The 16739-nt window shown below is 43.8% G+C and overlaps 1 protein-coding gene across 8 annotated transcripts in view; it reads left to right on the forward strand.

Moving 5' to 3' along the window:
* MYO9A (myosin IXA) overlaps positions 1-16739 on the forward strand; it is a 171241-nt gene that overhangs the window by 75563 nt on the left and 78939 nt on the right. For all 8 annotated transcript variants that reach the window (XM_053988384.1, XM_053988388.1, XM_053988386.1 and 5 more), the window contains 2 exons: positions 618-744; positions 7852-7941. In XM_053988384.1, coding sequence (XP_053844359.1) covers positions 618-744; positions 7852-7941 — 217 coding nt within the window. The remainder of the gene's footprint in view (positions 1-617; positions 745-7851; positions 7942-16739) is intronic.

Genomic DNA, 16739 nt, shown 5'->3' on the forward strand with positions numbered 1-16739 from the left:
TGTTTTGTTTTGTTTTAGTTTGTTTTTGGTTGGGTTTTTTTTGGTTTTGTTTTTTTTTTGGTTTTGGTTTTTTTTTTGAGGGGAGATAACTTAAAAATTACCAAATTCCCTCCAAAACAGAAAAATTGGTTGGATAAATTTACTTGAAGTGTAACATCCTTTTCTTTGTCTCAGTTGCTTAGATATTATAAAAGCATTTATGCTGTTTTGTACAGTCTTTTGTTCCTGGCTGGGACTAGATCCAAAAAGGTGACAAAAACATGTGTCCCAGGGGACTAAGAGGGATCACCTGCATGGCCATGCCCATTCTACCCCTTAACTTAGGCAATTGGATGATAAATATTTAATCTGGATATCAAGATTACTGGAGGATTTCTACTTTTCTTAAAACATGGGCTGTAATTTTGTAACTGTGGATTTGATATGTTAAATACATTTCAAGGAAACTGTATGGATGCAAGTTTGGTACTTGACTAAATAAAAATCTTTTTGACATGAGGCAAAGTGGATTGAAAATTAGAAGAATGAGCCAAAGAGGGACATGGCCCTTGGGGGTGAAATTTGCTTCTTCATTCACTTTATGAAAAACCAAGTGAAAATGAATTCTCTCTATTTAGGATTTTCTCTCTGCTGTCAGCAATCCTGCATCTGGGGAACATCCGGTACAAAAAGAAGACCTACCGGGATGACTCCATCGATATCTGTAACCCTGAGATACTTCCTGTCGTGTCAGAGCTGCTGGAGGTAAGGCTCTGCTTTCTCTCCTGAAATTTTCACACCAAACAAGGCACCTCTGATTTAGGAGATAAAACATGTGCAATTAATTTCCGGTTTCACCAAAGAGTAAGTTCTTGTGTGTTTCCATTCTTATGGGCTGTTCATGTTTGCCAGGGAAAAGGTACAGGAACTTTTCTAAAGAGGTTTTTCATGGAGGGTTTTTGCCCCTACGCTTCAGGTTTCATTGACTGAAAATCCTGTTGCTGTGATTAAATGTGAAAGGGTCTAGATGCAGAGCAAACCTGCTGTCCAACATGGCAGTGTCTTCAGTTGCCAGCCATCAGCTGGTGCTCCTCAAATCTGTTCCAAAGTCTGTTTGAGGAACTCGAGCAGTTATACGACCATAGCCCCATGTTTTTGTTCCGTGCTGGCTGTAGGAGGTGCTGAGCTCCCTTGCTGTGTTTTTTTGTCTGTTATTATCTGCCAGATTCCACAAGGGAATCTGTAGGCCCATCTCACCCCTCTAGTCCCTATTTATGTGCCCATTAAGGAGTTCTTTGGTGCATCTTTTGATCATCTGCTGTTTAGGACCTGATACCTTGGCCTCTGTGAGCCACTGCTGTGCTGGTGTCCCTTGGGAAGGGTTTGTAGGTCTCTACCTGGCTGGCCCAGGCCACGTCCAGCTCTGTAAATCAGTGCAAAAGCATTAAATGAGTTCTTAGGAGATCTTTGACAGCCCAAGCAGGTTTTGTGTTGTATTGTAGTACTTTTTTTCATGAGAAAAGTCTTGAATGAGCCAACTTGTCTTGCTGGCCTTCAGCCTTCAAGAGCTGAGCTCAAAAACCTCCTGACATGGATTGAGGTGGCTAGAACCTCCCCTTGCTGTCTCACTTCACTTGAAATGCTTTAAACCTCTTGCAACTGAAATGTTTCTCTTGTAGTTGATTATAGCAACAATTATCTTTACCCTTTTGTACTTCCTGGATGGTCTGGAAGGTGAATTTGTGCTGATTTTATGGTAGAATCAGAAGGCAACTTGGCCTTTTGTGTTACACATAGTGCTCTTCCCATTCATTCCATTAAATAACTGTTGTGTTATCTCCCTACCTACAGAGCTGGGGAATTGGCTCTCAGGGACTTTCATAGCACTTCATTAATGCTTTGAATTTAGGGAGGGGAAAGCTTCTGTAAAATATGGTTTGAGCAGCTGGATGCTCTTTGCATCTTGGCCTTGGAGATTGCAGAAATAAACAGAAGGAAAATATAAGTGGGGAGGAGAATGTTGTTGATTTTACCCTGTTAAATGTGGCCAAATCAGTTAAGTAATTGTTTTTTTAAAAAAATTTGAGTAAGAGAGTGACTTAGAGAGCTGAAGAAGTTCCAGGCTTTGGGTCTTTGCCTTTGCAAACAAACCCTTTTGCAAGATCTGCACATGGGGAGGTTGCGGGGTGGTTTTTACACATGATTATGTGAAATGAGGCATTGGCTGAGTCATGTCAATCCAATGGTGCCTTAATGCCATGGGCTGGAGCAGCACCCCCAGGTACTGTCAACAAGATGTAAAAATCAATAAGTACATTTATTTTTCACCATTTGAAAAAAACAAACAAACAAACCACTAGGATCTGATGTAGCTAAGCAAATTGATAGATTTCTGTTCATCTTGGTAATTCTTTTTGCAAATTAAATGACCATCTTGAACATAAAATGCTTGTTAATTAGATTGGGACAATGCTTGCTGCATTGAGGTAGGATCTGATGAAATGCGTCAATGGGTTTGGGTAAGTGGTGTTGTTTGTCCCTTAAGTTGCATTTAGGTGATAATTGATCCATGGAACTGGAAGCATTTGCTGCCTCCAAGTGTAAACCTTTCAACAGACCCACTGAAATCAGCTGAAATAAAGCCAATAATCTCATTTTCAGACTTATCTTTATGAAATGCCACATTTCTCTTTGCAGACCTCAACAGATGTTGCTGCTTATTCAGGTTTGACCCAAAGGAAGAACCAAAGGGTTCAAACAGATGAAGAATCATTACAAAGAGCAGCCACCACTCCTTATTCATTACAGCTCTCCACATTAAGTGCAATGAGTTCTACTCACACAGAGATTTAAAATACTGGTTAAAACATTTGACACTTTGTATTTTGTCTCATTTGCGTAATTATTTTTATTACATTCTTTTTTTTTTGTGGTCACTGAACAGTTTTCCTTTTCCCATTGTTGCTTAAATTATGAATTGGCTTGAAAAAGTTGTTAATCCCCTCTCCAGATCTTGGCATTAGACACTAATAACTGAAAAATCATCTCAGAATAAAAGTAATATGAGTTGACAGAGAGTTGAACTTCCTTTCCTGTGGTCACTGGCTGTTTGGTGGGACCATTCCCAGCAAAGGGATGGAAGAAACTGTGATCTGATACTTCCTTATCTTGGGGGAACTTCTGGGTTGATCTTTATACTCAAATGACTCATTGGATTTGTTCAGTTGAGGATTTGACCTGGAAAAGAGAAAGAAAAAATCCAACCGGAGCTGTGTTGGCCATCTCTGAGAGCAGCCGAGAGGGGATGCAGAGGTGCTCCAGCATGGCTCCCATGGGGATGTAGCCTCCAAGGGCAGGAGGGGAACCACCAACCTGGCTGAAATTAAAAACTTAGGCAAAATTAGGGTCTTCTCCCAGTGCAAAGGGGAATCTGTCCCAAATTCTCGTGAGCTGTTTGGTTTGTGTTGGGACCTCTAATGATAACTGGAGGAATTTCCCTGCTGCACCAGTTAATGCAACACCACTGCACAACTATCCTCCCTCTGTGAAATGAGATTTGTGTCCCTATAAAATGAAGACAATACAGAGATTTTTTGAAGGAATCTGGGAGGAGATGATGATCTGCAATGGAGTTGCTTTTTGTTAGACATCAACAACCCCATCCAATATGTTTTTTGCTTTATTAAACCATCCAGAGCAGCATTTGTTGAAACTGCAATATAGGATTTTGGCCAGACTCTGCAGATCATTGTTTCATTTACAGTAAAATCCCAATTCCATTTTTTTTTTTTCAGGAATAGACAGAGCGTGTGGATTATGTGATGCTTTTGGCAGATTTTTCAGGGCCTTTGTTTAAACTCTTCTGAAATGCTGTGCTGGGGAGTGATATCAAGGCTGCCTGATGGATCAAGCAGATGTGGAGTCTTGTGCAAGCACTGCAAATTTCCCAGGGCCTGAGCAGAAATCATAGAGGGTTGTGTAAAACTGGGTAAAACCTTTGTGTTTCTGGGGAAAAAGCTTGGAAAAGCTCATTTGTGGGCTTATTAACAAAAATAATATATTTGAGATTATCTAGCTGACCTCCATTGGAACAATAGGAACATTTTAATTGTGTGTGTTTGCTAAAATGGGAAATTATTTCCATGGATGAAGCATTGAGGAAGGAGATCAATTCTGTCTTTGCTTAGTGGAGCAGTTTTGTATTCAACGTTTAGGTTTAGGTAACCAATGCAATACCTAACCTCAGTGCAAATAAAGATAAATACAAATTATCAAGTGTCCTAAATTAGTTTTGCCAAATCTCCCAGTGTACATTTGTGTTTAGAGCTGAAGTTGGCCTCTCCAGGAGATTTATGTGCTCAAGTTCTTCCACTAAAAAATGGCCTTCAGCTTCCCAGAGGGATCCCACAGGCGCTGGGGCTCCTCCTGTGATAAATATCTTGGAAATTAATTGGGGAGGGGGTGAGGATTATGGAGCAGACAGTGCTTGTTTCCAGCTTTTTCTTCTGGATTTGTTTTTCAGATGATGTTTTGTAGAATCACAGAGTGATTGGGGTTGGAAGTGACCTCCAAAGTTCATCTGGTCCAACATCCCTGCAATGAGTAGGGATATCATCATTGGATGCAAAATTTTGAGCCAGAATTAGAGTTAGAAAACTTCAGAGAATCACAGAATATGCTGAGTTGGAAGGGATCCACAAATACCATTGAGTGTAACTTCACAAACACAGGCCCTGCACAGACACTGCAACAAGTCCACCTGAGAGCAAACACTCCCTAAGCTGGGGCAGCCTTGGGGCCCTGGCCATTCCCTGGGGAGCCTGTTCAGTGCCCAACCACCCTCTGGGGGAAGAACCTAAACCTCCCTAACACAGCTCCAGCCATTCCCTCTCATCCTTTTAACTCTCTGGTTATTTGAAAGAAAGTCTGAGGAAAAGGTTCAGCTCTTCTTGGAAAAGAAAATAGAATAGAAATCTGAATTTATTTTCAGTTACTCCACACGAGGCGTCTTAAGAGCGAGCCCTCAGCACTGTAATCCATTTCTCAAATATGGAAGGAGAGACAAAACCTGATGTTTTCTTGTTCTCCAGCTGGAAATGGTTCATTTTTCTTCAGCTGCTCTAACATATTACCCCAGAATTACTGGAGGAGCAGTCTCTGCCTGCCTTGGCTCCAGCCCAGCCCGTGCTGGCTCCCTGCTCCTGCCATGCTCTGCTGACATTCCCAGCTGTGACACTGCTGGTCACCACTCACTGGCTCATGGACTTGAGGCCTCCAGCCATCTCTGGGCCCACTTGTGGCAACAAAGTCTTAAATCTGCATTTTGTCTCTGTAATTAAGATCTAAACTCCTGCAGGCTGTGTTTAAGAAGGAGAGCAGGCCATGCCCTTTAGCACCAGGAAGAAAAAGTCCATGAAATGTGACCCAAGAGTGAAACTCCTAGGGCACAAAATAAAGGAATGACTGATGTTCTCCTCTTTGCTACTCTGCACCAATGGGTGTCCCTATTTTAGTGTTTCATGCTTACTGGAGGAGGAAGTGTAGGATGTGGGGAAGCTGCAAATATCTCCATGTCCTTAGTCATCAGCACGTGCTGAATTTATCTTTAGAAAGCCCCAGTGGCTCCTCCCTGGCATCAGGAGTCAGCTACTTTCATGCTGTGACCTTGAATGCAGATTAGGATGATTTGGTTGCACCCGTGGTGCTCATCAGAGGCGATGAAGGAATTGAGATCAAGCTCCACTGGGTGGTAATTGCAGGCAAGGGCCTGGGGAGATGCAGGGATTCCCGTCCTTGCCAAGAGTGTTTTTGTACAAGAAAATGATTCAATGGGATCTCCCCAGGTCAGGAGATGAAAGATGCACATCCACAGGTTCCCTTAATCCAGAGAGCAGGGAGAGAAAGAACCAGAGTGACCATGAAATGGGGATGGTGAGGGATGGCGTGGGTGGTTGTTTAAATTGCTCAAAATCCCTGTGTTTGCTGACAAATCTGGGACTTGGAAGTGTTTATGTTGTTGAGGAATATTTCTTTGTTTTGATTAGGAACCATCTGACACCCCTCTGCTTTGTTGCCTTGGATAATTTAAAAAAGCCAGCATGCTGGCTGTGGGTTTGCAGCATCCCTGAAGTGGGATAATGGATGGTGTGAAACTCACTTTTGTTCCAAGTTGTGCAGTTGAGGGAGAGCAGCCGATGGTCCTGCAGCTGAGAGCTGCTGGAAAAACGTCCGCAGAGCCGAAAATTACAAAATCACATATTTTGGTGATTGTAGAGGAATAGAAACCAAATGTGAAATCTTGCTGTGGATCCCTGAATGAACCAGAAGATTATTTTTTCCCCTGCTTGATTTTGAAAGGTAAAATTGGACTGTAGGAACTGGGGGCTCCTGAGTAGTGCTGAGCACTAAAGAAATGAACCTTGAAGTGTCATTTCCAGTGATAGAGACGTTGCTGGCAGGTGACATCATGTACAGGTGACTTGATGTATTCTGATTTCCACAGTGACAAGTTCTTATCGCAGGAAGAATTTTTATATAACAGAAAAACTCCCTGAATTTTATGAGGGAGACTCCCATAATAATAGTTTTGGCAGAAGGAGATTTTTGTACAGAAGGGCATCATTATTGCTATGGTTTATGAGATTCCTGACCTTCCACTGTCTTGTTTGCATTTCCTCTTCATACTAATTCCTGGATTAAACCCTTAAGTCAAAGTACATACATAGTATTGTTTTGGTTGGAAAAGACTTCTAAGATCGTTGAGTCCAATTGTTAGACCTTTACATTTCCTGTTTTCCTTGTCAAATCATGACTCATTTCCCTATGCTAAAAATATGGCCTTGGATGGCTTCAGGAATGTGGATTTTGAACAATCAGAGATGTCCAGAGGAGGTCTGGTGCCTGCATGGAGACCTTCAGGTAGGATAAGCAGTTTGTAGAGACTTCAGTGCAGCTTCTCTGTATCAATTCCCATCCATTAATTCTGGGCTCCGAGATTTTCACCCAGACTCATGATGTCTTTTTTGACTTGGAAATTTGATGAAGATCAGTCAACAACTCTAAGTCTTTAGGTCTAACTGATGTGTTCTGGGAGAGAGGACACCTTCTGAATTCCTCAAAGTAAGAGGGTCTTGAAGCTGATTGGGAAAGTGGCTTTTCCCCAACAACTGCAGGTACCAATTAATTTGTCAGGCACCATTTTCTTCTTCGCTGAAGTGTCTGTGTTTGCACAACTGAGTTTTGTTCTGCAGACCTGTGAGGGCTGATTAGAGACTGTCACCTCGCCAGGAACTGGGGATTTAGGGAGTAAACATCCAGTGCCAATAGCAGAGTAAATATCAGGTGCTTTTCCAAGGGTTTCTTCCTCCTTCTGACTCCTTCCCACTCTTAAAAGCATGAAAAAACCCCTGCTTCACTTGGATATCTCTGAAACTGATGACACTGCTTGGCTTATTCTAGAGTAATTTGTATGATTTCATCTTGACAACACTAGAAAGTTGACTTATTTTGCCAAGAGAAAGTGTGGGAGGGAGGAGCCACACAGGGAATAAGGAAACCAATGGGAAATTGCTACAACTGGGATGCCTAAATGCAGAAAATCAGGTTCCTTTGAATACCCTGGTGTTAGGTTTCTGATGCTGGATTTATGTGCTGAGTTGGCTCCTCCCAATGGCATGTTTCTACCCATTGAACTTAACTCTGCAAGGGCTGGCAAAAGTGGGTTGTTGTTTTTTTTTTAACTTAAATTTTGAAATTTGAATGTGTTTACACTGAATTTTTTTTTAAGTTTAAATGTTAGCATTTTTTAAACTGGATTTAAAATTAAATAAAAGATCGCTAGAATAATCATTAACATCTGTACTTTTGTTTTAGGTGAAAGAAGAGATGCTGTTTGAGGCCCTGGTGACCAGAAAGACAGTGACAGTGGGAGAGAAGCTGATCTTACCATACAAATTGGCAGAGGTCAGTACATAATGTTTGTTATTAAAAGCCAACTCTTGGAATGGTTTTCAATATTTTGAGATGCACACTCAGAGTTTCTTTCAGTTTTTATTTATTTATGTCAAAATAATGTAGGAGAAGCTAATGGGTGTCCTAATTTAGGACATTATTGACTTTTCTTCTATTCCATTCCTGGAAGGCAGGTTTGCACTTTATTCTGATGGTTTGTAAATGCTTTAGTGACTTGTTGTGTGAGAGTTGTCCAAAGCAGAGCTGTGCATTGCTCAGTGTGTGTGTGGGTGCAGGTGTTCATCTCCAGATGTCATTCCTTAAGCTGGAGCACTGATTGCACAGCAGTGCTGACCCAAGATTCCAGGAAATTTTTACTGCCTTCTTGAGTGCCTATGTTAGTGGTGGTTCTTGTATGGCAGGAGCTGCAGATCTCCATAGGAGATTCCCAATAGCTTTTCCTCAGATCCTTCACAATTGGGGCCCTTGTGTAATGCTTTGGAGCAGCCACAAATCCATCAGCTTCTCTCAGACTCCAGTGTAGTTAGGAATTCTGAATTCTGTGCTGTGGGTGGTAGAGAGAAACAAATCTTTTCCTATTATATTATTCAAAATACATAAGTTCTGTTTTGCTGAACTACTTGCTTTGGCTATTTCTGCCTCTAATCTTCTTGTATCCCCCAGATTAGGAACACTGAGCATCACATCACACTTCGTCCCTTCATTCCCTCTTGTTGTAGGGTTGTGTGAGAATTTAGAGCACCTTGAATAGCATCTCAAGAGCAGCCTGTTGTGTCACAAATAACTAAACACATCATGTTCTCACTGGGGGCAGCTGGAGATATTTCCCCTCCTTTTTCCAGGGGGAAAAAATAGTATCTATTCTCCCAGTTTGAGGGTGTATTTGAGCTTTAATCTTTAGAAGTGAAGTGTTGCCTTTGTGCAAAGGTGAAATGTGCCCTAACAAAGGGCACACAAAGGGTCTTTGTGATAGACATTTAATCAGTGTGGTGTTTCTACTTTTTTCCTTCATCTTGGGCACAGACATTAAAAAATTGGCTAGAAAATTTTGGAACTGAGCTCTAACTACCCTTCTGCTGCAGGGTCCTTAGAGTAATGGTATCATAGAGTGGGCTGGGTTGGAAGGGACCCTAAAGATGATCTTGTTCCAAGCTCCTGCCATGGGCAAGGACACTTACCACTGGACCAGGTTGCTCCAAGACCCATCCAACCTAGCCTGGAACACTTCCAGGGATGGGGCAGCAACGGTTTCTCTGATCAGTTTGTGCCAGGGCCTCACCACCCTCACATGCAACAGTTTTTTCCCAATATCCCATCTAATCCTACTCTCTGTGAGTTTGAAGCTTTTCCCTCTTGTCTTGTCCCTTCAGACCCTTGTCTGAAGTTCCAAGTCTGTCTCCAGCTCTCCTGGAGCCCCTTTAGGCACTGGAGACTTCTCTTCTCCAGGCTGAACAATCTCAGTTCTCTCAGCTTTTCCTCACACCAGAGCTGCTCCATTCCTCTGATCACCCTGGTGCCTCCTCTGGACTCTCTCCAGCAGCTCCACATCCTCTCTGTGCTGGGCTCCAGGGCTGGGGCAGGTCTGCAGGTGGGGTCTCACCTGAGCAGGGCAGAGGGGTAAAATCCCCTCCCTTGACCTGCTGCCCAACATCTGTAGTGTATTGACACAGCTGGGAACAGTCTTACCTTGATGCTCTTTCTGTTGAGTTGATCTAGAGTGGCTCAGCATGAGTTTCTCAAGTGCTTTCCCAATGTTTTTGGTGATATGGCTGCTCCCAAATCTCAGGTGTCCCCTTAGAAAGGTTTATCATCAATATCAGTAGAAGAAAGGAAAGATCAGGGTGTGGTGGCTGTGGGGGAAGACGAGGGAGGGCAAGGCTCCTTTGAGAATGGTTGATGTGATTTCCATGATAAAATCATTTTGGAAGAACCTGTGAATTGTGTTAAGATGAGCACCTCCCATGTTTTTTGTTTACCTCCTTACATCATCAGAATCCTGACCACCAAATTTTATCCAGCAGTGACCTCACTCTGGGAGCAGGTTCACTGCTCACAGAGCAGAATTTGAGATGCTCCAACTTGAACCTCCCCATGGTAGGAGGCCTTCTCCTGGTCTTCCTCTGTCTCAGGGAGTAGGAGGAATGACTTAAATTCACATCTCTCTGAATCAGGAAGGAAGAATGGGATTCATTTGACATTTTGGGATTTCACAAAGACTACTGATGTCTGATAATCCCCACTCATGACTCACTGGACTCTTGGGGATCAGTGGGCTGGTTATTCCTGTGTATTTAACAAAGGAGCATTATATTTGGCTCTAACGGATGGAGCCATTGAGGGTTTGAGGATTTGGAGACATGGGTCTCCCACCACGACCTCTGTAGCTCATGGGCAGCTGCCTTTCTTGATGGATACAGCAGCTATTTTATTCTTCAGATGCCTGTGGGTTTTTTCATAGCTTGGTACACTGAAATTTTCAGTGGAGTTTGTCTGGAAAAGACTCTGCTCCACAGGCTCTCACAAAAAGGTTTGCATAATGTCATTCTGGTATGTCCTTGCTTCTTTACACCATCAAGAAGAGCAGGTTGGATCTACCAGTCTTCAGATTGCAAGAGAGGTGGTAGATGCTACATCCCTGGAAATGTCCAAGGCTGGGTTGGATGGGGCTTGCCCTGGGTATGGGATGGATCAATACGTGCTTTGAGGTCCCTTCCAGCCCAAACTATCTGGGATTCCATGTAAAAAGCTTGAGATTTAAGTTTGGGATGGGTTTTGAGCTTTGATGAGGTTCCCATGTGCATCTACTCCATTCTGGAATGTTTCACTTTCTGTGCTCGGCACAGGGGCTGACATTTGCCCATCCCTTTCATCAGTGTTGGAGTATGTGGAGATGACAACTCCACGCAGAAATGCTTTTCATGGAAAGTGAGTGTGATCATTCCATGATCCCAGGCTGGCTCCTGAGAGATTTGTGCCCTTAGGGTCCTGCTGTGATAACTGTCACCCCCTTTAATAGTCTTGAATGGGCAGAGTTGGCCTGAAGGGATCCTTCCCTTTGGTATTTTGGAGGCTTCAGAGCTGAGACTGGACTTTTATTTTCCAAGACAAGCCTTTTCTTTTCCCCTTCCCCGAGCTGCAGCTCCAGAGCACATGGAGAGGCTGACTTAGTTGGATTTGCAGTGATGTCACATTCCTGGCTGGCTGCATGCTCCTTCCTTCTTGTGTGCTGATTGGAAACACAGTCCTGTGGTTTGGGGCTTTTTTTTTTTTTAGAAACAGTGGTTTGGACACTTGGCAGCTCACTTGAAGCATTCTATTTCAGTTATGAATTGATACCAGACGGACTGTTCCTGGTTCCTGGGGATATCTTTGCAGTAATTTGGGTAAAACTACATCTTTTATTCTGGCATGCTTTGGGTAGAAGGTACTGCAAAGTGGGGACAACTTGTGGATGGACATCATGGAATCACAGATGGGTTTGAGTTAGGAGGGACCTTAAAGCTCATCTCATTCCACCCCCTGCCAGGAGCAGCACCTTCCACTATCCCAGCTTGCTCCAAGCACTGTCCAGCCTGGCCTTGAACACTTCCAGGGATGGGATAGCCACAGCTTCTCTGGGCAACCTGTGCCAGGGCCTCTCCAGCCTTTCAGGGAGGAATTCCTTCCCAATATCCCGTCTAACCTTGCCCTGTGGCAGTGGGAAGCCATTCCCTGTGTCCTGTCCCTCCAGAGCCTTGTCCCAAGTTCCTCTCCAGCTCTCCTGGAGCCCCTTTAGGCACTGGAAGGGGCTCTTGAGGTCTCCCTGGGACCTTCTCTTCTCCCAGCATTTGGAAGCTTGCAGTGTTGCAGGAGAAGCTGCAAGTGGCAACCACCAGTAAATAAACCCTTGTTTATTCATATTGTACTTCCTCTCTCTTCATTGTTTTGCTTCAGGAGTTGAGTTGGGCTTTTCCCTCAGGAATAATGTGCCATTTTAAAGTTAGGCAGAAATACTGACTTTGTCAACTCTGTGTTTCTTTTAATAAATTCAAGACTTTTTGATTCTTGCCTGCATATAATTATTCTGCTGGATGATCTTGGAGAATCCAAGACTGTATTCTAGTAGCTAAAAGGGAAGGCTCCAGAGTGAGTATTTACAAGGGTCTGGAGTAACAAGACAAGGGGAAATGGCTTCAAACTGAAAGAGGGCAGGGTTAGATGGGATATTGGGAAGGAATTCTTCCCTGTGAGGGTGGTCAGACTCTGGCACACAGCCCAGAGAAGCTGTGGCTGTCCCATTCTTGGAAGTGTCCAAGGCCAGACTGGACAGTGCTTGGAGTAACCTTGCCTAGTGGGAGGTGTCACAGCCCATGGCAGGGGCTGGAATGAGATGGGCTTTAAGACCCTCCCAACTCAAACATTCTCTGAATCTTTGATCTAGATCAGGTAACAGCTTAAATGTAACACTGAAGTCCAGTGAGGAGGTAGGATTCCAGCAATTAAAATTGGGGTTTCCTGTGTGCCAGCAGTTGCTGGTGCTGTCATCTTCATCTGAGCAAGTTATCTTCCCATCAGAGAGAAGATTTCATTTTACTTTATTTTACCCAGGAACATCCAAGGTGTGTGGCAGCAGCACCTGCTTGAGGAGGGCCATAGGTAGGAGCAAATAAATAGTTGTGAGCTAAACTCCAGGGTAGGATCCTTGGTGTGTAGTCAGTGCCCGTAGTTGGGATGTTACAGGGATTAGGGGATGAGCACATGGTTTTTCAGGAAGACCCTGCAAAGCATAATGTGTCATCAGCTTTTCTCATCGTTCAGTAGCTCATGGTTTATTGTTTGGAGGTTGTGTGTGACCATGCTATTAGCATTCAAATACATCCCCATGTCTCTGGAGCTACAGCTCTTTCTGAAATTAAGGAGAGGGCAGTCAAGGGGAGATCTGGTTTTGCAGGGAAAGACTACTTTATTTTGCCTCTCGTGGCTGTGGCAGTGATGACAAACGTGCTTGATTTGGGACCCTGCAGGGGAGCTGCCATCCTCTCTGGCTGCAGCTCCAGCACCTCTGGCAATCAACCACACCACATTCATAAATAACTCTTATATTAATCTCTGGCAGCTGCCTCTTATCTCCTGAGCCACAGTGGCTCATCTGCCATGGAGCTGCCTCCTGGAACCATCCATTTTCCTTTTATAGCACTGGATGATGTTTTAATGCAGTGTTTGAAAGGACTGCACAGTTTGGGCGAGCACAAAGGTTTAGAAGCTTCAGGCCATAGATGAACTTAGGGAAAAGCCTGCACAGACAGGAAAGCCTGCACTTCTGTGCTGAGGTCTTGGGCTGTTGTCAAAAACAGCTGCCAAAGACTTTATCAGAAGTGAGATGGTGCATTAATGGAGCCAGCAGCACTTCATGGGTTTCCAGAGAAGTCACAATGCAGCATGTGGTAACAGTGAACTGGAAAATTCCACTTCTCATTTAGCAGTGGGGAGGACCCTTGGAAAAGGCCATGGGTGCAATAGAGCCATCAGTGGTAGTAGTGGTGATTGGACTATTTTGATTCAGATCTGTCGTGAGCATTGGGCATCTCTGCAGCACCAGCCATCCTCTCCTTGATAAGGCAAAATACAGCAGGCACGTAGCTGAAAAAGGGAAAAGTGGGATTTTAGTGGCAGCAAAGTAACATGCTGTGGGTTGCTGTCGTCCTTCCCAAAGTACCCCTCAACTCCAGACTCTGGGCTTTTTTTTTTCATATATTATTATGTGCATTTTTGCAGTTATACTGAGGTAGGAAATTTCACAAGCCATAGTTCAGGTATTCAAAAGAAAAAATAAAGATGCATTAAATATTAAGTGACTTGACTGATGTTTGGTAGGAGACGTGGGAGCAGAGCACTTCAGTCACGTCTTTGTGGAGAACTTGGAGGTTGTTAAAAATCTTTCTCTTGATCCTGTTTGTAATCTGAGTATCATCTTAATCCATGCGAGGAACTACTCTCCTGGGCCACATCTGTCTTCCTGCTTGTATCGAAATAATCCAAGGAATTCAGGTTTTTTCCATGTCCACTCACTGCAGGTCTCCAAGGCCATTAGAATATGCCTTGACTCATCCACTCATTTAACTCTCTCAAATCCATCTTGGTTGGTGGTTCCATCCCTTTCCATGATGCCAGAGACAAGCCTGTGGCTGAGCTCCACAAGCATCCCTGTCTGGTTTCCATCCCATCTGTTCTGTTTATCAGGCTGGTGTCCAGCACCTGCTTGTCTGTTTTTCACCAGTCTCTGCATTTTTCCCTGTTTTTCATCCAATGAGATAAAACTCATTATCAAAGTAAATACATCTGTTAGTGAGGCCTGTTTTACATTCCTCCAGAAAAAAAAAAAATTCCATGATGTTTTCAATTCATTAACTTCATTAACCAATACAGTTGGTATTTCTTAAGTAAGTAACTTTGCTAATAGACATTATTTTAACAGATCTTTATAATTTTAAGCCATTTGTGATCAAGGACATTTTACCCTAAGGGTTAGAAAGAGAGTTAATTCACACTTTTGGGAGAAATGTGATGTGAAATTGTGCAACAGAAGGGAAATCAAAGATGTGAGACAAGTTCTTGGTCAACAACTGACCTGATTCTTGCCTTCCTTTAATTCTGGAGAGCTGTTGGGAGCTGGTTGTCTATGTGATGGGTGTCACTTTAAACATGCCCTGCATTTAACTGAATGTGTGTTAAGAATTGTAAGTGGAAAATTACTGCTAATTTCTTGTGTCTGAAAACTCAGAGGAACTGAAAGGGACTGAGTTGTACCTCCAGCAAGGCAGTGCAAGCTGCTCTTGGGGAGCAGCCCCGAACTCCCCCATTAACCTGGGCAGCAGGGAGAGGGGGGGTTGTTCCCCTCTGCCCTGGTCTTCTGAGACCTCACCTGCAGAGCTGCCTCAGCCCTGAGGTGCCCAGTATCAACAGGACGTAGGGCTGCTGGAGAGAGTCCAGAGGGGGCCCCAGAGAAGCTCCAAGGGCTGAAGTCCCTCTGCTCTGGAGCCAGGCTGGGAGAACTGGGAGTGTTCCTCTGGAGAAGAGAAGGCTCCAGGGAGAGCTCAGAGCCCCTGCCAGGGCCTGAAGAGGCTCCAGGAGAGCTGGAGAGGGACTTGGGACAAGGGCCTGGAGGGACGGGACCAGGGGGAATGGCTTCCCATTGCCACAGGGCAGAGTTAGATGGGATATTGGGAAGGAATTCTTCCCAATAAGGGTGGAGAGGCCCTGGCACAGATTGCCCAAAGAAGCTCCAAGCCCCATCCCTGGAAGTGTCCAAAACCAAGTTGAAAAGTGCTTGGAGCAAGTTGGGATGGTGGAAGGTGTCCCTGCCCATGGCAGGGAGTGGAACTGGATGACCTTGAAGGTCCCTTCCAAGCCAAACCTGTCTGGCATTCCATGATCATGTCTTTGTTCAGGTGCTCTGAAGCAGCGGGGTGCTCCATGCTGATGTTACATAGCCGTTGAAGGTCACCATGGAACTGTTCTGTGACTGTGTCCAGAGCACCCAAATTACAATTAAATCTGTGAAATGCTTTTTATTCTGCATAAATAGGTGCAGCTGTAAGTGCACGTGAAATCAGCTCGTGATTAGTTAGAAAAGCTCAGATCAGATTTACAAACCAAAATATTCAGGCTCCTGATAATCTAAGATGTACAGAATTAGGCAGGGGGTGATAAGCACTGAACCTTGTGTTTTGGGTGACAGCAAAGCAGGAGAGGGAAGTCCAGGTCTTCTGCAAACATTTGTTGAGGACTCCACAGTTTTACTTCCATTGTTCTTTCATCCTCTCATGTTCATTGTCTCTGGGTCTGTGGTGGCTCAGCAGAGCCAGAGAGACGACTTGGAGTGGGAGGAAAGTTGGATTTGTGTCCTTTGGGAGAAGGAGAGAGGAGGGAACCTTTGCCCAGGAGCAGTGGGCCAGACACATCTTTCTCTTCCAGTGCCACAAAACCATTGGATTTTATTTTTTCACGTCACCAAGTGTCATTTTACCTGGCCCTTCTTCACCTGGGATGAATTTTTACCGAGGAATACAAGGCTCTTGGAATGACCATCACAGGATGGTTATTTGGGATGATAAACTCTGCTGTGTTAGGGACTTTAAATCAGAGAGAACATCTCATTTTCAGCACAAACACTTAATTTTCAGCCCAATAACAGTTAATTGGCAGAGACACAAGGTAGAGAAGCCTTGTGGAGTGAATTGTAGTGAGTCGAAAAAGTATTTCATTACAGCAAAGAACTGAGTGATATTTCATTCTCTATATCCTTGGAGTGGTACTGGCTAATGCCTTTTTCAGCCCATTAAAAGGGAGAAGAAATTGAGTTCCAGGGCCAAATGGCAGAATATTACCTAATATGTTAAAAAAAAAAACCAACCAAAAAACAACAAAGGAAAAGGAAAAGATCATAGTTGCAATTAATCATGAGCCTGAAAATATTCAAGGAGAAAAAGTGGGAAGGAGAAGGAGACAAAATAATTAATAGCATGAAGAAATGAAAATTCTCAGTCCTAAGGTACGAGGACAGGGACACTTAATGGAACAGAAAGCAGCAGAACTGCTGGAAGCACCTACTAATCCCAAAACCCATTAGCTGAGGAGACTCATTGTCACCACGGGTTATTAACGTGAGGAGCTCAGCAGGAGCCCTTTGAAGAGTTGCTACATTGATGAGTGGATTCAGAATTCACAGAAAAAAATATTAATGGAATAAAACTGAAACCCCACAAAGCTTTTAAGAGCCAAGCAACTGTCTCTGCTTCAGGACATGAGGG

Source organism: Vidua macroura, chromosome 12 (assembly GCF_024509145.1).
Source record: "Vidua macroura isolate BioBank_ID:100142 chromosome 12, ASM2450914v1, whole genome shotgun sequence".
NCBI classification, from domain to species: Eukaryota; Metazoa; Chordata; class Aves; order Passeriformes; family Viduidae; genus Vidua; species Vidua macroura.